The sequence below is a fragment of the Lissotriton helveticus genome, chromosome 5_1, assembly GCF_964261635.1.
Source record: "Lissotriton helveticus chromosome 5_1, aLisHel1.1, whole genome shotgun sequence".
Taxonomy (NCBI): domain Eukaryota; kingdom Metazoa; phylum Chordata; class Amphibia; order Caudata; family Salamandridae; genus Lissotriton; species Lissotriton helveticus.
Window position 1 is genome coordinate 470,953,921 of NC_136065.1, and position 23,262 is coordinate 470,977,182.

The following is a 23,262-nucleotide window of genomic DNA, read 5'->3' on the forward strand; positions in this document are numbered from 1 at the left end:
AGTCGCAAAAAGATCCATTTGCGGCTGGCCCACTGGCGGAAGATGAACTCGAGAGTTGGTTGATTGAGTTCCCACTCGTGATTGCCAGAGAAAGATCTGCTGAGTGAATCTGCCAGAACATTGGAAACACCCGGCACATGGATGGCTGTGAGATGAATCTGGTGACAAATCGCCCAATTCCATATCTCCTGTGCTTGTTGAGAAAGCAAAAGGGACCTGGTGCCGCCCTGCTTGTTCAGATAATGCATGCTGGTGGTGTTGTCTGTCCTCACCAGCAGAGATTGACCTTGAACAATCCTTTGAAAAGATTTCAGGGCAAGGAAAATCGCCAGAAGCTCCAGGCGGTTGATATGCCAAGTGCGTTGGACCACGGTTCATTTTCCTTGTACTGATAGGCCTTCGATATGTGCTCCCCAGCCCTCCAAGGATGCATCGGTCGTAAGCGTTAGAGTTGGAGTAGTGTCTTGAAAAGACTGACCTTTTGAAATGTTTGGAGGGTGAGCCCACTACTCCAGAGCCCTTAGGATACGGGGCGTAAGAAGGATCCTGTCGTTGAACGATCCCGAGATCAGCTTCCACTGCTTGTCTAACTCCTCTTGGATGACCCTCATATGTAGTCTGCAGTGGGGAATCAACTGTATGGTAGAAGAGGCCATGCCGAGGAATGATTTCAACATCCGGACTGAAACGTACCGTTTTGACTGGAGTGATCGTACCATCTGGAGCATACGGTCTTGTCGTTCCTGGGAGACAAAAAACATTGCCAGATGAGAATCTAGCGAGGCTCCTAGAAAATCTCGCCGTTGAGATGGGCGAAAGTGTGACTTCTGGCAATTGATGGAAAGGCCCAAGTCTTGAAACAGGGAGAGGCAAGACTGTGTATGCTGGATTGCCAGTTGAAGATTCGGAGCCTTTATGAGACAGTCGTCCAGGTATGGATAAAATTGTATGCCTCGAAGGCGTAGAAAGGCAGCTACCGGGGCCATGATCTTGGTAAAGACCCTCGGTGCTGAACGGAGGCCGAATGGTAGGACCTTGAATTGGAAGTGCAGGTGTCCGACTGTGAAGCGCAGATACTTCCTGTGTCTGGAGTGAATTGGCACATGAAAGTATGCGTCCTGGAGGTCGATCGTTGAGAAGAATTCCCCTGGATTGAGGTAATTCAGGTTTTGAAGCAGAGTTAACATTTGAAAAGTTTTGGAAAGGATGAATTTGTTCAGGGCCCGTAAATCCAAAATTGGACGCCATTCTCCCGACTTTTTTTTGACTAAGAAAAAGCGGGAATAGAATCCCTTGCCGCGTTGACCTAGCGGCACTACCTCAATGGCCCCTTTCTGGATCATTAATTTCACCAGGGCCAAAAGTTGTTTGAGGTGAGGAGAGGGTGGCCCCGAAGGTGGACGAGTGGGAGGGAATTTTGTGAATTCCAGGGTATGGCCTTTGGAAACAACGTCCAGGACCCATTGGTCGGAGGTGATTTCGGACCATTTGTAAAAGAACTTTGAGATGCGACCTCCAAGATGCACAGTCGGCAGACGAAAGGAACTGAAACTGTCACTGTTTTTTGTTGTTTGCACCACCCCTATAAGTTGTTTTCCTTTGGTAAGGTCTGGAGGAAGACTGACGATTTTGGTTTTGGTAAGAACCTCTCTGCCGGTTATCGCTGTAGGTATTGTATGAGCGATACTGGCCTGATCCACGAAAAGTAGAGGAGCCACCGCCTCTACCTCGCGCTCCCCGAAAGGGCCGCTTTTTATATTGGAGAGTAGCTAAGGACTTTGCGGTGTCAGTGTCCTTTTTGATCGCCTCAAGAGCATCGTCCACATGCTTGCCAAACAAAGAATCTCCATCGTAGGCAAGTCAAGGACCTTTGCTTGTACTTCTGGGCGAAAGGTGGTAGATTTCAGCCAGCCTTGACGCCTCAAGACCGCTGCTCCAGCCAATTGGCGAAAGCCCGTTGATGAAATGTCGAGCGCGCATTCGATAATTTCAGACGAGATTACCTCTCCCTCCTGGATAATGGCCTGTGCTTCTGCACGGATTGTCTCAGACATTTGAGGAATCAGTGCGGCAATCTCGGACCACATCTGGCGGTCGTAACGGCCCAGAATAGCCAAGGTATTTGCTGCTCTGACAGTAGTAGTAGTAAACTTTTTTCCTATAGAGTCCAGCTTGTGGCCTTCCTGATCAGGGGGAGATGTGAGTGGTGTAGCCGGATTACGAGATCTTTTCTGTGCTGCTTGAGTAATAACCGAATCTGGTTTTGGCTGTGATACCAAACAGGCTGGAGCGGACGCTGGAGCCTTATATTTTTTATCCAATCTCGACGTATTCCTCATCGTCACCCTCATCACTGTACTCCTTGCACTTAATGTTCAAATCAGAAAGACTAGATGCCTGTTCAAACAGTTGTTCTACCTCCGAATCATGGTCGGAGTCTACTCCACCAGATTGAAACAATCTTTCTGGAAGATTGGCTCCACTCCTTATTGGACTTAATTGAATTAGAGGCACTGTTTTCAAGGTAGAAGCAGTAACCACTGTAAAAGTGGTAGTTGTAGCAGCAGTGGTACGACCAACCTGAGGCGCTGCCATTGAAGATTTTTTCGTCGTCGACGAAGATTTTTTGTCCGTCGACGGGGCCGTTGACAATCTTGGAGCTTTGGTCGTCGATGACGACGTAGCCGTCAACGGGATAGCCATCGACGGAGTCGCCGTCGCTGATGTGATGGCCGTCGACGGAGTCGCCGTTGCTGATGTGATGGCCGTCGATGAAGGCGCCGTCGATGAGGTAGTCGTCGACGATGATAGAGCAGTCGACGAGCTTCTTGTAGACGACTTAGTCTTCGTCGTCGATTTTTGCTTCGACGACGAAACCGTCGACGGTGTCCGCGTCGACGTTAGAAGCGTCAACGATGATTTCTTCATCGACGGTACCGACTTGACACTCGTCGACGAGATCTTAATAATCGACGTAATGGGTCTCGTCTCTTGGGCTGACGTCGACGAGGTGAACGTCGTCGACGGCGCAGTGGATGACATAGAACATGTCGTCGTCGTCGTAGAGGTTACAGCCTTCGTCGCGTCGACGAGCCAATGCCAAATTTCTGAGTGGAAGGCAAGGCTTTGGGCGCAGACGTCAGAGAACCAGGTCCCGTAGACGTGCCCTGAAGCAAATCCTGTGGGGAAACAGTCCTGGATGATTCCAACAGTCTACTCTTCTTAAGAAAAGGAGATGGAACCTCAGTTTCAGACCCACGCTTCTGAGAGGATCTGGAAATGCCTAAATAAAAACTTACCACATCAGAAACCACAGACTCTGAAGTCTTCAACTTCTGTAGCCACAGAAGGAGACGGGCCTCTCTAACCCTCAGAGTCTTTGGAGGAAAAGTGCGACAGTACTTACAGTTCTTAACCTCGTGGTCTGGGTAGAGACAGTAAATGCATTTACTGTGGGGATCCTCATGAAAAAGGCGCAGTTTTCCACAGGAAGGGCAGGCTTTAAACAAAGATTTCTTATTTGAAGACATTTTTGAAGAAATAACAGCTAGAGTAGAAGAAAAACTGAGCAGAGCTCAGGGAGACTCCCTTCACACGACGTGCGGTAGAAAATCTGAGGTCTTGGGTTTCTGAGGAGAAGGTTCTAGAGGGAACTACAGCCTGATTAGCTGGAATTTGGACCAATACATAATGATACTGATATGTTGCTAAGTTGAGTTTCTCCCTTAGGCTTTCTATGGGCCTATTCAGTTCTATGGTACTTTTGAGTTTTTTGTATTATAGATATATATATATATATTTATATGTATATGTATTTTATAATTATAATAATTTTACTTATGTATATATATATATATTACTGCTATTTTATGTACCGTGGGACTCCCACTTCGACGACGGGGAATATTCAAGCATGTGAATCTATGAAAGACACCCCTAATACTGGAGAATGAAAGGTACAGTTTGCTGATCCCAAAAAAAAAATCCCCAGTGAAAAGTCTAGTCCTACCCATGCACATCTTCGATCCGTCCACATGCACATCTAGCTTAGTTTCCGTATTGATTCCAAAAGTCCCTCGCATGGCGAGAGCAACGCATGTATGCTGCTAACGCCAGGCGAGACCTAAAACAGCTAGCTTACACAACGTACCGCCAAGGATCATTGGGGTCACAGGCTACCTTCTTCTTCAGCAGAAGGGATGCCTCACTAATAGTGTAGGCAGTGTCACAAAAGTATTCTTCCAAAAATGAAAATTACTGTTGTTAATTTTTCAGACACATTTAAAACTTTGGCATACAAACTTGAAAGTCGGAGAGTAAATCCTCAAAAAACTGGGCGGCAAAACCTATTAAGTGTTCAGAGATCCACTCAGCACAAGTCGGCAAAAGAGAACAGAGGCTGTCAAAATCTGCCGGTCAGAGGCATGCTAGGATAGGAAAGCTACTGGCTCCTTACAGGAACAGTGCACATTTTCAGCTTCTCTATACATTCTGCCTACAACACTTTATCCAACTTTACACCTTTGAACCCAAGGTTAGCCTGTACAGCAGTATGGAGAGCTTACGCTTCTGTGCTGTCATACGAGTAAACTTGTAAATCTGGAACCTTACCAGCGACCTGGTAGCGTATCAGTGTGGATGATGAAAACATCTCGTCCTCCCTCAGAAGCCAGAAAATGTTTCTGTCGGTCAGTCACACCAGAAGCTTTTTATGTGTTTTTTAAATCTTGAGGGGAGAGCTTTTACAAGAGAGAGCGAAAGGTAAACCGTTCAGAGGACCAGAGCTTTTAGGCTCCAGCTGCTTTTGCTGTGATCAATGCTAGATGTATAGGTCAGCTGACCGAGCACTGATCGCCACATGAGAGAGAACGCTTTATGTAATAAGAATCGTATGAGGTGCTACGTCTTGAGAAAATGAACCCCTTCTACGTGGGGCTAATTCCCTCGCAGTGCGGAGGCGCACGCGGCGGCGTGGTGCTCGTCATGCTGCCCAATGGAGCTGGGCTCATGACAAGCTGGGCTTGTCACGACTCCGCCCACTCCAATAGAACCCCCACACAGGCGGGGAATTAGCTGCACGTGGGCCGGCCGCGGCAGTTATGACAAGCTCAGCTCGTCATGAGCACAGCTCCACGGTGTCTCATGACGAGCTGAGCACGTCCTAAGCATGCAAGGGGTTAATAAAGTGTGTTATAAAAAAATCACTGTTAGTTTAAAGTTCTTGATGTTGTCTTGTAGGTTTGTATTGTTCATGTGTTTAACTTTACTGGTTGATGAACTTTGAAATTATAAATGAAATGGTCTTTGCTAGTTCTAAGAGGTTGAAACAAATGTTTTCCTTTGAAAAGTTTTTTTTTCTTTCATAATATCCTTTCATTTCCTTTTTGCACAAACCTGATAATTATGGATATATAGAGTAAATTGCCTCACCGAACTGTGTACTCCAGATCCTGCCACCAGGCCGGTGATTTGCTTCCAAGATCTTCACATTTCTTAAACCGTGCCTGTAGAGACGCTCTGCAGCACCGATCCCGGAAATCCCACCACCAATGATCACAATAACTGGTTCAGACTTTGGCAGATCCATTGGTGTGACCTGGAATTGATGGTATCAACGTGGTTAAAAGATTAGTCACTACATTTGGAAACTGATGTACACATGTTGGGCTTTAACACTGTTGGGACGGAAAAGTCTTCTGCATAGCAAGTATTCCTGCACCGAGTGCTCAACTGTACTGCTGTCTAGATCCCTAATGCTGATTTTCTGTGGTCACAGGCACATACATATAATGCATGTGCTCCATGGCATAAGCCTTTCTCATGGATTGCAGTCTTGTTGGACCCGGGGTGGGGTGGGGCAAACCGCTGCCCTCCTAGTGGTGGAATGCTATTGCCTTCACCAGGAGTTAAGCAGCACAAGCATGGTGATGGCAGCACGTTGTGTAGTGATCAGTAACAGGGCTAAACAAATCCACTTGCCCGCTCGTATGTGTGAGTCAAATTCAATTAGGACGAGCTATTTGTAGGTCCTACTCGCCCTTTCTGGTGAGTAGGAAGACAAACTGACACTTGACCTCTGCCTCTAAAAGCAGAGCAAATGTGACAAGATAGCAAGATTTAAAGGCATCTTTATTGCTCACAAAGTGAATGAGCAATAAAAATGCTTTTAAATCTTGTTAACTTGCCACATTTTCTAGGCTTTCAGAGTCAGTGGTCAAGTGTGTTCCAGTTAGGTAAAGTATGTTTGACATTACTAGACCTGCAGGTCTAGTGCAATTTTTATTATCTTTCGAGCCCTGAGTAGGAGAGAACAGGTCCTTTTTAATACCAGCTCACTCACCTTTTTTCTAGTTTCACTGCTGTGTGCTTAGCTCACCCCTTGGCCTACATCAGGTGGATGTAAAGTGCTGCACAGTGCAGAAAAGTTGACTTTTACGTTGGTTGTGTGTGTGCCTGGGAAGTGTATAGTGCAGGTATAAAGCAGTGCTGGGCAGTATGTGCATGCTGAGTGAATTTATTGGGTGTATGTATACCTGCGTGGAGTACATAACATGAGGGATGTACTGCTGTGCAGTGTTTAGGCGGTGAATGCATGTACTGGGTGTATGTCTACTTGTGAGAAGTACAATACACGAAGGGTGAAGTGTTTGTGTAGCACGTGCATGGTGAATGTGTGTGCTAGCAAAGTGTGTGCCCATATGAGTCATTGCCAGAGTGCAGATTCCAGTTGATGACCTCCATATGCCAGGTGAGGGCAACTGCGAAGATGGACGTGAACAGTGTGCCATCAGGGGCGAGTGAAGCCTGTGCAGTTCCAGTTGCTGCAATCCTGCATGCCAGGAAAGGCCGCCATGAAATTATACGAAGCCTCTGTGGAGCCTAGCGACAACCCCACCATATTCAAGGAGAGGCCGCAGTCATCCTGACTATAGTCTGGTGAGGGCCGGGACCTTGGGCGGTAGAGTTACACTTAACCCTGTATGCCATGAGGGACTGCGAATACCAAAGTTCCTGTGAAGAGCCTGCGTGCATGGTGCTGCTCCTCTTCCCACACACACCAGCCTCTCCGAACAGGACCAAAACATAGTGAGTGCCTGTGGTAGGATCACTTGCTGAGACACTGCAAGCTTCCTCCCTGCTGCAGTTGGTAAGAAGGGTTACGGGTCTATAAGGTTCTGGGGGACTTGCTGCTACGGGCGCTGCAGCGCCAAGACACTTTTGACTATGTTGCTAGGAGTTGGAGTGGAATTTTGATTTAAGGCCCACCAGTAAGCATTCCCTGGATGAGGCCACCAGTAAATGGGGAATAACCCCTACCACATTACGAAGAGCGGGTAGGCCAGGGATTGCTAGCAAAACACTAGAGCCCTGACCTCAAGGGTAAAAGTATTATTGCCTCTATCTGTCATAATATTGCTTTCAATGTGTAGTGTTAGAAATAAAGCTACCTTTGTTAACAATACAACTCCCCTGAATTCCGATTTGGACACAAGCCTTATCCAAAGTCACAAATCCCTACTTATTGGTTTTCAAACTCCGGACAAACGTGACTTGTTGAAAATCATAACTGGCATACAATCCGGCTCCCCCACCGATGCATGTCCACCTGACCGGTGTAAAGGAGTTATGGAAAATATACTTATTGATTATATTAGTCAAATGATCACACTATCTTTTGAGGATTGCTATGTTCCAGAAGCATGGAAAACCGCTCAAGTCATGCCAATAAAAAAAAAGCCCAATATTCACATATCCCAACTCCATAATCTTCGACCAATTTCCCTCCTCCCTTTCTGTGCCAAGATTATAGAAAAAATTGCCAATAAACAACTTATGGAGCATTTGGAGAAAGAAGCTCTTCTCCATCCTTCTCAGTCGGGATTTAGACCAGGCTACTCGACCGAGTCAGCAGTGCTATATTCGACCGAATGCATCCGGCAGATAGTGGACGAGGGCGAGACGGCGGCGCTGGTCCTATTGGACCTGAGTGCAACATTTGACACCGTACTGCACTCAACGCTGCTGTCTCACCTCTCGGACATGGGAGTAAGGGGACCCGCACTGGCTTGGCTACGCTCCTTTCTGACCAACAGAAGCTTCCAGATACATTGTCCACCCTTCAAATCATCTCCTAGGAAGATCAGCCATGGGGTTCCACAGGGCTCAAGCCTAAGCCCCACTTTATTCAACATCTATATGGAACCCCTGGCACGTATTGTAGAGGTCTTTGGGGTGGGCATTGTAAGCTACGCTGACGACACCCAACTGGTGTTCAAGTTAACACCAAACAGAAGAGAATATGCCACCAATTTCTCAGATTGTATGTCAGCAGTAGCGGCCTGGATGAACGACAACTGCCTCCGCCTTAATGGCGAGAAGACCGAACTGCTGGTGGTCGGGAGAGATACGTCCACATGGTCCCATGCATAGTGGCCCAGAGAACTGGGGAAACTGCCCACCCCAGTAGAGACGGTTAGAAATCTAGGCGTTATGCTGGACCTAGATCTCTCTGGTAAAACCCAGGTCAACAAAATAACGGGAAGATGCTTCGGCATTTTAAAGGTGCTTCGAAAGGTGCTGGATCTTCTTCCTACTAAAGCCAGGAAGACCATAGTCCATGCACTGGTAACACCCCATTTAGATTATGGGAATGCCCTTTTGATTGGGCTCAGTCAGAGGGGCCTTCATCAATTACAATGCGTGCAGAATGCCGCAGCACGACTGGTGCTTGGACTCCCAAGAAGAACTTCTGTTAGAGCGGCCCTAGCCAAACTCCACTGGCTTCCGGTTAGGGAGAGGATCACATTTAAGACCCTTTGCTACGCCCATCGCATTGCGCAGGACAGAGGCCCAGGATATCTAAAAAATCTCCTAACTATACATCGTCCGATCAGGAACCTAAGGTCATCTGGTACGATGCTCTTCGAACTCCCCCGCATCAATAGAGCTAAGATGGGAGGAAAATCTTTCAGGTACCTAGCCCCAAAACACTGGAATGCTCTTCCGCTTCAACTGCGGATGGAGCCGTCCGAACTGAGATTCAAAACAAAACTGAAAACTTATCTGTTCCCTAAAATGTAAACCCTCTCTATTTCCTCTAGTAACACAGCTCCTCTGGATATCTGTAATGTATTAGCAGTCAGCGCGGGGACACACAGTTTTGTGCAGCCAGGCGCTCTATAAATGTTTTATTATTATTATTATTATTATTAAAGCATTTTTTTAATAGAAATAGGTATTTGACTCAACATTGTTTTATTGACACTGCTGGGCGCTCTTTGGATTATGAGTCATGCCCACTATCCTGTATTCATACTTCCCCTCTGAGAGAGCCTTGGACTGCTCGTTTATAGTTACAACGGAGAGTCAAGAGCAGAAGGTGTACTTGGCCCAGTTGCTCAGGATCCACAGTAGGTCGAACTCCAGGACATTAGTATACAGCCTCAACCCCCACATTTGGGCCCTGTAACCCCAGCATACCCTTTGGCCCCCTGAAAGGGGTTCTGGCAGTTGATGGCAAGAGGTGGGGTGCCTAACGTTTAGCAGCCTGAAGGCAGAATTAGCATTGCTCATTTCCAATTTGTGCCAGTAGTGCAATAAGACCCGTTTTTTATCTTTTATGCATAAAGGTAACACGCATAGACAATGGAAAAAAACAGGTTTGGGAATTGCTCTCAGCACCTTGTCCACAATTCAGATGAAGGAGTTTTGTAGGGACAGAGGGTAGAGAATTCACAGAAGTAGGGACAGAATGGTCCTTGCTAATTTCATTAGGAATCAGTTTGATATACTGGGTGAAAGGGATGAGGATGAAGTTGACAGAACCATGGTAGAAACCCAGGAAGAGAGCCCTGAAGACTTAGGCTCTATGGTACCTTAGCACAAATCTATCCCAGACACATGCCAAGCGTGCCTCACAATGTATTTTCAAGAGTTTCACCAAGACACTCACCATCCAAGGTGTATGCACAAGAATACCTCAGATGCATACACCACAGTCTCCACTTTCAGGAATGAATCCCTTGGGCTGGTTGAGTATAGAAGAGGCTGAGCTTGTAGTGGGGAATTCAGAAATCTAAGGCTGAGGATGATGAGAAAGACAGCTAGCTCACGGGGAACAACAGGAGAGAAGGCAGAGAAACAGGAGGAATGAGCCCAGGAAGAGAAGTTATGATAGGGAGGAGAAACAGAAAGAAAGAGAGGAGAAACAGAAGAAAAAGGGAAGAGAGTTGGAAAGGGAAAGGATAGCTCTTAAAAGAGAGAAACGTAGGATGGCACCACTGACAACTCCATCTGAGATAAGTGGCTTTACATTCAACACAGGCCGGGTGGTGAACATGGTTCTAAAAGATCTGTATGTGGAAGGTCAGGATATTTTGGAATGGGGTTTGTGAGCTTTAAAGTCACCTGTAAGGTGCAGGCCTTAAATGAAGTGCCTATGGCAGCTGCCTTAATAGAAGGGACAGCCGTAATTGAGAAAATACCTGTGGTAGACCAGATGGTCTATGAGCAAATGAAGGAAGCTCTGATTAGGAGGGTTTGACCACAGCCAGCTCAATTCCTGCAGAGATTCTGTGACTGCAAGAGAGCAGATGGTGTTCCATTTGAGACTTGGATTCATGGTGTATTGTGCGATTGCAATGAGAGGGTAAGAGGGATGGAGGCCAAGAATTTTCAGTCCCTGAACCAGCTGATAGGGACTAAGAAATTCAAAGGGGAGGGCTCTACTCCTCTGAAGCAATATCTGACTGACCTGACAGAACGAGATCCAACAAAACTTGCAGGGTTATGTGAGAAGTGGTTAGCTAACCGGATTCACAAAGGGGCAGAGCAGCACAGTTCTAAGCCAGCAGGGGTGAACAACTCTCAACGGACTGATTCTAAAAGGGAGGGTAAGGGTCAGGGTTATTCTCATGGGACTCGAGGCGGGCCCAGGAATGATGGTCATTATAATAGTATATGCGGAAAGAAGCATTAAGAGATGGGAAGGTAAGGAAATCCTCGGAAGTCCAAGTTGGTAACTTGCTTCAAGTGCCACCAGGTGGGACATTTTAAAAGAGCTTGTCAAAAGAACGAGCTTGACTCGGCGACACCTGTTATAGCAAGTATGTCACACGTGGGTGTAGGTAGCTGAGAGGGACCGGCTGTGCTTAAACCAGTATCTATGGACATTTAGGAAAGGGACCCAGATGTTCTAAAGCAATTTCATCCTAACACAATGGGATTTGTGCAGGAAGTTAGTGTCAATGGGAGAAAACTGCCAGCACTGAGGAATACTGGAGCCTTCAGCACTAGGAGGCCCATTAAGCTTGAGTAGGTGATCCCCGGAACCAAGGATACAGGTTTGGTAAACAGTGGAGAAGGCATGGAGTATCCAATTGTCAGGGTTGAGATTCAGCTCAGTGGCGGCCATGATTAATGTCAGGGTAAAAGAAAAGCAAGGAGTTGGGTGTTTCATGGGCAATGATTTGATTGCCCGTGGTCTGGTTCCAGGACCAGAAGCCTTAATGGCTTGGACAACTTCAGCTGTGTTAACCACAGCACAGGTTGCATTTCAGTCTCAAAGTGGGCTCCAGATAGCGTGAAGGATGAGGCTCCGAAAGCACAACAGTTGCTGGAGTCTGAGTCGCATCGGGAGCAACAGGGTTGGTTAGCTGCTTGGGACTTACCCTGGACGATTTCCACAAGGCACAGGAGGTGTGCCATACGCTTGTGGGACTTCAGAAGGAAGCCCAGGAACAGATCAGTCAAGGAGTGGTCGAAAAACACTGTTGGCTGGGAGGATGGTCTTCTCTATAGTAAACAGGTAAATCCTGAGCCAGGGACTAGCAAGAGGATAGTGGTTCCATTAGTGCGCGGAACTTCCTGTTGCCACTGGCACATGCAGTGCCCTTAGCAGGACACCTGGGAATTAGAAAACCCAGGGAAGGTTGGGCCCTCTGTTCTACTAGCCAGGGATGTGCAGAGACAGAGAGAGGTTCTGTAGCACCCTTCCAGCTTGTCAGTTGAGTAAGCCTGGAGAGAGTACTAAGGCACCGTTCGTGTCTCTCCCAGTTTTAGGTGTTCCATTTGAGCAGGTGGAAATGGACATAGTTGATCCATTCGACCCTCTCCCTCACAGTCAGGCAACAAGTATATCTTCTTTGTAGTGGATCACGCCACCAGGTACCCTGAAGCAGTACCTATGAGCAGCATGACTGCAAAGGTGATAGCAAGAGCTCTCCTGTGGATCTTTTCTAGTGTTTAACTTCCAAGGATGCTAAAATCTGACCAGGTAAACAACTTCATCTTTTTTTACATGAGAGAGATGTGGAAGCAGGCTGGTGTGACATACCACTTCTCCACAGCATACCACTCACAAACCAATGCTTTGCTGGAGCAGTTTAACAACCCACTGAAGAGCATGACTGTAAATCTGGCAGAAAAAGCTCAAGAGGAAGTGAGATCTTTTCATGCCCTGTAGAAGGGAGTAGGGCCTGGTACCTTTGATATTCTGTATGGACACCGAGTGCAGGGCCCACTCACCTAGTCAGAGAGGGGTGGGAAGGGGCCTAAAAGTCTCCACATAAGGATGGGATGGACTGCGTGACTGGTCCCAAGAACTTGATGGTGCAATACATGAGTTAGGCAAAAGAAAACCTGTCAGAACTGTTCAGGACTATGTCTGGAACACAGTCAACAACTTGGGCAAGGATTAGTGCTGGGGAGAAAAACTAAGCAGAAAAAAGTACAGCGCTGCCCAGGATCACACAGAATCAGAGGAGAAAAAGGATATATAGAGTAAGCCTGCACAAGGGAACAAGATGGTTAAGACTGGGAAAGGATAAACACTCATTATGTGATTTAGCATTCATAATAACTAACACCCAGGCTGGACATGCAAGACATATACATAACAACATTAACAATAGAGGGAATGAGGGTTAAAGCACTCCTAAGATTCACACAGTAAGATTGAAGATCAGTAAGTTCCTCACCCACAACTGCTGTTACAGATGCTGACGGCAAATTCCCACTTATAGGATATACATGCAAAGGCAGGGTCTGTGGAGCTAATATTTATAGTGATGTTATAAATCAATAACAATACTGTCAGTAGACAAGAAACACCATCTAGGCTGTCAGTTGTGTCCATGGATCCTGGCGATCATACAAGAACACACAAGGCTGTAACAGCAAGGGTGCAGAACTAAATACACAGCCACAATAGACAAGGAGCTAACAAGGAAGAGTGCTTAATAAGAAAGAAGGGAAAACAAAGGGCACAAGGTAAGAAACACCCACAAGGATCCTGAAAGCTAAGAGTACAGAAACAGGCACATAGCAAGGTAAAAACGGGAACAAAAGGAAAATGGAAAAAAGGCAGGGACTGGTAAAAGTTAAATACAGGAGACAGACTACAAGGGTGCACTAAATCGTACTTGTAGCAAAGTAGGATCTGCTTCTTATGGTTACCCCCACTTTTTGATTGAAGTTACACTCTTTTTGACTAGTCTGACTGGGATCCTGCTAATCAGGACCCCAGTCTATCTGCTTTCTCCCTAAAACGTTAGGTCATGTACTTAGGTACACTCCAGATTGGATACTAGTGTACCCTTGTCAGTCCCTAGTATATGGTACACATGTACCCAGGGCATAGGTACCCCGGAGGCCTCCCATGGGCTAAAGCATGTATTATGCCACCCATGAGAGACCATGCAAAAGGGACCTACAGGCCTGCCATTGCAGCCTGTGTAAGATGGTGCATGCACCACTTACTTTAGATATAGGTTTACTATATCTTTAGGTCACTACACTTAAAACCTACATCACCCCTATAGCAGGCCTTGACAATCCTTGACGGCAGGGTGCTGGGTTTTACGTGAGAGGGTGAAATGAAATTAAATGAAATGGAAACAATATTTAATAAAGCACACTTCTGCCGAGCGGCTTCCTGGCGCTGGGGGACCTGGAACAGAACTCACAGAGGGGGACACAAGGGAACCTAAGAAGGGAAAGCCAAAGAAAAAAGAAAAGTTTTTAAAGCTTTACGGAAATGGCTGAGAATAGGAATGGAACGAAGATGAAGTGGGAGACTATTCCAGAACTGGGGAGCCAAGACGGAGAGACGAGTGCCCCCGGATCTGGATTTGCGAAAGCGGGGAATGTGAAGAAGAGAAAGAGAGGAAGACCGGAGAGTGCGACTGGGAACATAGGGAGAAATGAGGGAAGTGATATAGACAGGGGCAGAGCGAGAGTGGGCACGAAAGGCAAAGCAAGCTAGTTTGAAAAGGGATCTAAAGCGGATGGGGAGCCAGTGAAGGGATTTCAAAGCCGGGGTAATGTGAGAGGATTTGGGGAGGGAGAGAATTAGACGGGCAGCTTGGTTTTGGATGGCCTGTAAACGTCGGGATTCGTGGGAAGGGATGCCCACGTACAGGCCATTGCCATAGTCGAGGCGAGAGATGACTAAAGCCAAGACTATGGTTTTCAGCGCGTCGATGGTGAAAAAGCGAGAAATTTTCCGGATAAGACGGAGGGAAAGAAAACATGCAGACACAACAGAGCTGATCTGGCTGTGCATGGTTAAGTCAGAGCTGACTTTAATGCCAAGGGTGCGGACAGAGGAAGAGGGCGTGGGGGGGGCCAAAAGAAGGGGGCCAATGTGCAGGAGACCAAGGGTTGGAAGGGCCACCCGTGAGGACAAGTTCCGTCTTATCGGGATTGAGCTTAAGATGGTTGGCGCTCATCCACTCAGAGATAAAAATAAGGGTGGAACTGAACTTGGGAATAGAATCGGGAGTAGAAGACAGATCAAAGACAAGCTGAAGGTCATCTGCATAATTATATACAGAGACCCCCAGTTTGAGAAGAGAAGAAACAAGGGGACAGATGTACAGATTAAAGAGGAGAGGGGAAAGAGAGGAGCCCTGAGGAACACCACAGGTGACCGGACAGGAGGGGGCAGAGAAACCAGAGAGATGAACGGCCTGATGCCTATCCTGAAGAAAGGATGCTAGCCAGGAGAAGGCCACGCCCCGAATGCCCGCTGCGCAGGCACGGTCGAGAAGAATGGAATGGTCGACCGTGTCAAACGCAGCGGACAAATCGAGAAGCACCAGGGCTTGGGGAAGGTTAACATCTGCCTTGCCCTTGAGTTCATCCAAGACCGCGAGAACCACCGCTTCTGTAGAATGGCCAGGGCGGAAGCCCGCCTGGTGGGAAGCTAAAAGGCCATTGTCCTCGATGTATGAGGAAAGGCAGGAGGTGACGTGGGTCTCTAGGATCTTGCCCAAGTAGGGAAGAAGGGAAATGGGACGAAAGTTAGCGGGGAGGGAAGGATCTAGACCAGGTTTTTTTAGGATAGGGAGAACAACAGCAGCTTTAAAGAAAGAGGGGACAGCACCGGAGGCCAATGAGGAGTTGAGAAGAGTGAGGGGAGGACCAGGACGTTAGTGAAAAGGGCTTTGAGGATACGCGCAGGAGCGCCGTCCAAAGGAGAACCAGATTTAACTTTAGACAGGTAGTTGCGGAACAAGTCAGGGGAGATAGGGGGGAAAGTGTCAAGGGAGGAGGAAGGGGGAGTGCCAGGGCTGGTAAGGATAGGCTGAGGCACATTAGGAATGTTAGCTTTAATTTTCGCAATCTTGTCGATAAAAAAGTTATTGAGTGAGAGACAGAGGGATTGGGAGGGAACCAAGCCGGGGGAAGAACGATCAGAAGTGGCAAGATTGCGAACCAAAGAGAAGATTTCACGGGGTTTATTCACGGAGAGCGATACTCTCTCCGTGAAATAAGAGGTTTTGGCATTAAGGACTGCTTTTTTGTAGTTGATAAGAAGTTGTCTCTACTGAACGCGCAGAGGAGGGGAATACTGACGTCTCCAGAGGCGTTCCGCCCGCCTGAGATCAAGTTTTTTTTTTTTCAAAAACCTTTATTGGAGCAAGCATAGAAACGTACAAGAATGGGCCTACAACCGCACGGGCTGGCCGCTAATAACAAGGCACAATGCATGAAACAGAAATGTACACCCGTGGTCAGGTACAGGTCGAGCACAAAGCATACTCTACATATATCACAGAGCAACTCGAATTTTTTATTTTACAAAAGAAAAACAAACACTAAAAGGCGAATGCACGATACTTAAGGTCAGCCCAAAGAACGGAGGGGACGGTCCACGATCAGGAGAACACACCCAGAGCCCGGAGGCTCCAATCAAGTCGGGAGGGGGGGAGGGGAGCAGCGGGGAGAACCGGAAATACAGAAAAAAAAAAACCCGTATGGGGAGGTTCCGGGAACGCACATCTAGGGAGATAGGACAATCTCAGCAGTGCCTACAAGGGGAGGGGTGCAAATATCCCCACGATAATCATTCCACTGGCCCCAAACCTTCGTCCACGCCCTGGGTCTGCCCCTGGCCACATAAACCGTCTTCTCACGAAACATGGACCAGTCCATGTTGTCCTCCCACTTCGAGACCTCAGGGGGCCTGGAAGCGCCCCAGAGTTGCGCAACATCCCGCTTAGCAATCATGTATCCCAGGGTAGCCCATCTGGTCTGGGCCACAGAGTAGTCAGTGGGCTCCCACACATTCAACAGACATCGTCGTGGCTCCGGCCGCAGGGCAACACCAGTCACAGCAGTCATCACCTCAAGCACAGCAGTCCAGTAAGCCGCTACCACCGGGCACTCCCAAAGGATATGTAAAAAGGTCGCACTCAAACCACAACCACGCTTACATAGCCCATCCGAAGAAAAGCCCATCGTCACCAGACGCGGACCCGTGACATAAACTCGATGAAGAATCTTAAGTTGAACCAAACGGAGACGGGCAGGAATGGCCACCTCCTTGGGAGAAGAGAGTGCCGACTGCCAATCCTCGTCGTCCAGTTCCAACCCATCGCCAACCCAAGCCTCCCGAAGTCGGACCAATAAGTCCGCCCGATTATTGATCAATTTCTTGTAAATCAGAGAAATAGTACTATCGGGAAGATGCCCATCAAGGACACGGTCCTCGAGGGGGGAAGATTCAGGCAGGGTCTCATCAGGAACTAAAACTGAGGCGAGGGCGTGCCGGACCTGCAGGTAGCGAAAAAATTCCCTACCACTCAAACCATATTCCGCCTGGAGGGCCTGGAACGACTTCACACAACCGTTCGAGCACACATCACCCACCTTACAAATCCCAATCATATCCCAGCGGTCGAAACCCTTGGTAGACCAAAGTCCGCCCAAACGTTCCGAGGCATAAAGCGGCGTCGCCAACGTCAAGCGATCCTCCCACCCCAAACTCACATTCGCAGCTCGCCATACAGTTACTGCGATCTTGGATGGGCCCACAAGATGGCGCCCGGCCGGTCGAGAATAAAGTGCTCTAGTAAAGTCCCCACCCGGGAGCTGGAATCTGTCCATCTCGAATTCAGGATTACGACCCGGGGAAAACATCACGTGATTAATGGCGGACAACTGGGAAGCCCAGTAATATCGCTTGATATCGGGGAGCGCCATGCCCCCGTCATACCAAGGGATGGTGAGCTTTGCGAGCGCGATACGCGGACGCCCATCCCATATCAATTGCCGCTGAAGACTCTCAATCTCTTGGAAATAGGTCTTAGGAATAGCGTCATAGGAGTTTTGGAGCGCGTAAAGGAATCGCGGCAAGGACATCATTTTAAACAGAGCCGCCCTTCCCAGAGGAGACAAAGGAAGCTTACGCCAACGGGCCACATCCAGGCGCAATCTAAGCAACGGTGGGAGGAGATTACGCTCAAAGCGGAGCGTCGGGTCCAACGTAATAAAAATCCCTAAATACGTGAAACCCGAGTGGACCACCTGAATAGGAAGTCTGCTCGGCAAGGGGGGCAAAACCCCCGAAAGAACATATACACAGGACTTGGTCCAGTTAATAACAAGGCCCGAATTGGCTCCAAAGGAAGCAAGAACGTCAAACAGAACAGACAGAGATTTACGCGGGGAGGTGAGATATAAAAGGATATCGTCCGCGTAAAGCGAAACGCGGTCCTCAAAGTCCGGAGACCAGCGGATCCCCTTGAGGGAAGGTTCCCACCGAAGCCAAGCAGCCAATGGTTCCAGGGCGAGCGCAAACAGTAACGGAGACAAGGGGCATCCCTGACGGGTACCCCTACCAAGGGTGAAAGGAGCCGAGACCCTACCATTCACCACTACTTGCGCCAGAGGTTCCGCGTACAGTAACTGGACCCAACCAATAAACTCAGGCCCAAAACCAAATTTCTCAAGAGCCGCCCAAAGATAAGGCCACTCCACCGTGTCGAAGGCCATGGAAGCATCCAACGATGCCAAAATGGCCGGCTCCGTCAGAAGCCCCGCCCCCGCGATCGCGCCGTGAAGACGACGCAGGTTCAGAGCCGTGTTGCGATGCGGGATAAATCCAGATTGATCCGGATGGACCAAGTCACTAATGACCGTCAAGAGACGGGATGCCAGGAGTTTCGCCAATACCTTGGGTTCAACATTTAGCAGGGATATGGGCCTATAGGAGGAACAAAGATCACGAGGTTTACCCTCCTTGGGGATGACAACTATTGTGGCCAGTCTCTGATCATAAGGGAGAATACCCCGTTCCCGGGACTCCAGAAACATGGCGCGAAGATACGGAGCCACCCTATCGGGACGCAACTTGTACAATTCGATTGGCAACCCGTTCGGGCCCAATGCTTTGCCCGAACGGAGGGAACGGATGGCAGTAGCTATCTCATCAACCGTAAAGGGGGAGTCCAACGCCACACGGTCTAAATCGGAAACAATGGGCAGGGCTATATCACGCAACAAAAGGCGAGAGTCAACCACATCCCTCTCAGACACAGGGGTATACACCACACGGAGGTAATCGGCGAACCGGTCAACTATTCCAATCGGGTCCGTTATACTCACACCACTCGCAGACTGAATCACGGGTACCACACGATTAGCTCTCTCCTTCTTATCCAGCCATGCCAGCAATTTACCCGCCTTGTCACCCACATCATACAAACGACCCTGTTGCTCCCGAAACATCACTTTGGTGGCATCTGTGACCACGGACTTATAAGCAAATTGTTTCAGACCCAGGGCATGGAGCTTCTCAGGTGTGACACCAGATTCCAAACCCTCCTCCAATGCAGAAATCTCCCCCTCAAGATCAACCACCTCTCTATTTCCCGCTCTCTTAGCCTCAGCAACAAGGGAGAGAGCCTGCCCACGAATCACGGTCTTAAAGGCCTCCCATAGGGACACAGCAGAGGAAACCGACCCCTCGTTATCCAGAAAATACGAGTCCAAGGACTTAAGCAAAAGGGTGCGGGTCTCGGGGGAGGTGAGGTACCACGGATTAATGGGGGCCACCCGGCCCACTGCCTCCACCCCAACCTCAAAACGAAGCCAGAGCGGAGAGTGGTCAGAGATACCCCTGGGCAGGTGCACAATCTCACGCACCGCTGGGGACTGAGCCGCAGGCATCAGGAAATAATCCAGCCGAGACAGACTCCCATGGGCCCCAGAGTGAAAGGTGTACTGAAGCTGCGTAGGATGCAAAAGCCTCCAGCAATCCACCAGGCCAAAGGTATCCAAAAATCCACCCAACCACTGCTGAGCCGCAGGGGTATCCCTAGGGGGGTGGCGATCGTGGAGACCGGAGACTACCGAATTAAAATCACCAGCCAGAAAGAGAGTACTATCAGGGAGGTCTAACAAGACACGACCCAAATCTGAAAAGGTAGAAGTCTGCAAGCCGGGGGGCACATAAACAGTTAATAAGGAGAGGGCACGGCCTTCATATCGACCCACAAGAACAGCATACCGCCCCCGGTCATCCTGAATAACATCATCAATAGCCAGGGGGAGGGAAGCCCGAACAAGGATACCCACACCCCTGGAACCCGAGGTAAACCCCAAATGCGCTACGAGGCGATAGCCCCACCTATTCATTGCATGACAAACATTGCCTATCAAATGAGTCTCCTGCAGGAAAACAATGTCAGGAGATAAACGTCGTATACATTTCAACACCACACTTCGCTTGATACGATCTCCCAGACCATTAACGTTCCACGAAACAAATCTCAACCCGCTACCCCCCATCCCACCCGAAAAAGCCCAAACCCCCCACCAATGAGCATGACCATAAAAAGCAGTCCAGATACAGAATAAAGTCGCCTTGAACACAGAACAAACAAACAACAAACTTCCCAACCACCCACCCCCCAGGTAACAAGAAAACACCCCCCACCCTGCACCCCTGCAAAAAGCTAAAAAGCCACCCCAACCTGCAGTGTGCCTGTCGCCCAAGAACCCCTATTCTACACAAAGACCCCGGAGGAGGAAAGGCTCTGTCCCACCCGCCTCCCGATCAAACCAATGACGAGAAAAAGATCATACATCAAAACACATGTGAGGTAGAGGAACATAGGCTTACATCCCTGGAGAAGGTATACAAAACAAGGCATCAGTCCAAGATGAAATGTTCAGCTCTCTACGCCACCTTCAGCACCGCCCGGGTGGGCTTCGGACTCAGTCTCAGGAGGTCGATGAGGCAGGGAGTCTAGCCAGTCATTCACAGCATCTGGCCGATCAAAGAAGAAAGTTCGATCATTATACTCCACCCGCAACCTGGTCGGAAAGAGCATTGCGTAACGCATCCCCATGTCCCTAAGACGCTTCTTGGCACCACGAAATCCCATACGCTGCTTCTGGACCTGTTGGGAAAAGTCCGGATAAAAGTTCACCGTGGCATTCTCAAAGGCCACCGGGCCCTTCACCCGCGAGGCCTGCAGGATAGCGTCCCGATCTCTATAGTGGAAAAGCTTTGCAACAATAGGTCTCGGCGGGGCGCCTGGCTTGCCCTGGCCCCCCGGAACACGATGTGCGCGCTCCACTGCGAAAAATTTACTAAGGCCAGACGGGGAAAGGTGGTTCTGGATGAGGTCTTCAACCAGGAGATCAACCGAGTGGGGTTCTGGATTCTACGGCACACCAACCACGCGAACATTACAGCGACGTGCCCTGTTCTCAAAATCCTCCAAGCGCCGGGTCATGAAATCGTTCACCCTACGGAGATTGCCAATCTCCGTCTGAATATCAGAGACGTCCGTCGTGAGGCTGGATGATTTGATATCCAACGACTTCACCTTTTCGTTCGTCTTGGAGAGATCGGCTCGAATCAAATTCACCTCAATTGCCACAGTGTCAAGTTTGTGGGCCAAGGTTTCGTACTGTTGGCCTATGGATTCCCTCATGCCAGAAATGGCGCCCATGATGTCCTGCAAGGAGGGCTCCGTCGACGCATCCACCACTTGATCGGACGCAATGGGACCGGGCAGGGCAGCTCCGGGGGACCCTTTAGAGTGGGTATAACGATCCATAACATTAGATTGAACCGGACCCCCGCGCAGAGGTGTCTTCGTCTTGCGCGTCTCTCGGTCCCCTCTGCCCGCCATTTTGAAGATGCGTCACGAGTAAAGTCACCAGGGTCGACGGACCGGGCACCAGAAATGGAGGCCCCGGGACCAAAGGACTACAAGAGGGGTATCACCAGGATAGAGGCAGCCCACTCAAGGAACAGTGCAGCCAAGGGCCAGACAACCTACTCGTGTCCAGGTCGCAGCTCTGGCCCGACCCTCTCACCAGTGTCCCAGTCTGAGGCAGAAACGAAACCGAAACTTAAGAAGGGGACCCGCAAGACCAATCCCCCTGCCGTTGTTGTTCAACTCCAAAACGGCCACCGAACCTCACCCAGTCCCGGGCGCACTTCGAGGGTGGAGCCCAAAAGTTCAATTGAACATAATTCAGGCACCCGATGTCCAAATCAGTTTCTGAAAGGTCCAGGTAGATCAGCCCAACGTCCTCTATATGAATCCTCGCAAAGAATCAGGATTAAAGCAGGATATTAAGCCGGGAGCGGCGGGGGTCCGGAGAGCGCTGTGCTCACGCGGCCATCTCGGATGCCCGCCAAGCTCCTCCCCCCCTGAGATCAAGTTTTAGTGCTTTGAGCTCAGTGCCCCTGCATGAGCAGAGCACTCCTACAGGCTTCAGAGACCATTCTCCTGGGTTGTCGGTGACGCAGCCAGACATATAGGTAGAAGTGCATTATATGCTCGTGTAAAATGCTATCTCGAAAACGGCTGCAATACACCACGTCATGTTTGGTATCAAACACCTTGGAATCATACGTGGAAGGTATGATTCCACCCTTCAGAAGCAAGCTTTGTTGGATCCCTGGTCTTCCCAGTACGAGCCTTCTCAACCCGGATAGCACAAAATGGTTGCTGCCGGCCAGAGACACATTTCTGCCCTCCTGCTGCTCCAGAGGAAGGCAGCACAAATCACAGGGAGGTTTGACCACCTCCCAGACAGGATTTACTGTATTGGAGCTGGGTGGATGCACTTCCAAAGTGCCTAAAAGTCTGCATGATGGGGAACATTTGGTGTCCCTGTGCATAGTCCAGTTGAAACCAGTCGTGGGAGCCGTTGGCTCCTGCTCTGGCGCGCAACTGGACAAAGGACCCGGGAGTAACCTCCCCTCTGTTCTGACCTTCCCCTGGGAGGGTCCCCATAATCTGTCCAACCATCTCCTGTGCGTACAAAAGGGCTTAGATGGCTGTAGGAGCATAGATTCGACAAGGACAAGATTCTGATCAAGAAACCACTGACCTTTGACCGTCTGGGCACTCTGGACTTCGACTGGGCCAGACTTCAATTCCCTCTCCGTACAAAGCATTGTCTGTGCCTGTGCACCATACAGGCTCCTTGCAGGACCTGTGGAGCATCAAGTACAACTGAAGTATTTCCCTTGGGGTGAAGGAATCACTCCCCTGCTTTGCAGGCAATGTCACGCAACTAACCAGGCTGCTGATCCTGAGCTCCTTCGGACTCTGAAGGTTCCAGCATCACATAGGGTGGGTTCCTACGTTCCTTGAGGTCGAGCTGCCCTCTCACCAAGTTTGAGGCCAGTATCCCTCGTGGGGACCGCATAACCCAAACCCCTGTGCACCGCGTACTTTTGCAAGATGATATGCTTGTTGGCGTTCCTCAACTAAGTGCATTGGGCTATCGATAGCCCCAACCTCTGCGCACATTTCGTACAAAGGACTTCGGCCTCCTCGCACTCTGTGCCCAGCAAGCTGTGACTTTGTGAAACTGCTAGAGGTCCCCTCGCGACTCCTGTGCCTTTGGCCTGCTGGTCCACTTGAGGGAAAAAACTGCTTTTCTTGGGCTCCCCTGGTTGCTCCAGGCCTGCCCTGACTCCCTTTGCTGTGGCGAGTCCCTTGG

At 49.2% G+C, this 23,262-nt stretch overlaps 1 protein-coding gene across 5 annotated transcripts in view; it reads right to left on the minus strand.

The window, feature by feature from the left end:
- The window catches only part of PAOX (polyamine oxidase), a 691,001-nt gene that overhangs the window by 577,730 nt on the left and 90,009 nt on the right, over positions 1 to 23,262 (minus strand). For all 5 annotated transcript variants that reach the window (XM_078642766.1, XM_078642765.1, XM_078642763.1 and 2 more), the window contains exon 2: positions 5,431 to 5,596. In XM_078642766.1, coding sequence (XP_078498892.1) covers positions 5,431 to 5,587 — 157 coding nt within the window. In that variant the 5' untranslated portion in view covers positions 5,588 to 5,596. The remainder of the gene's footprint in view (positions 1 to 5,430; positions 5,597 to 23,262) is intronic.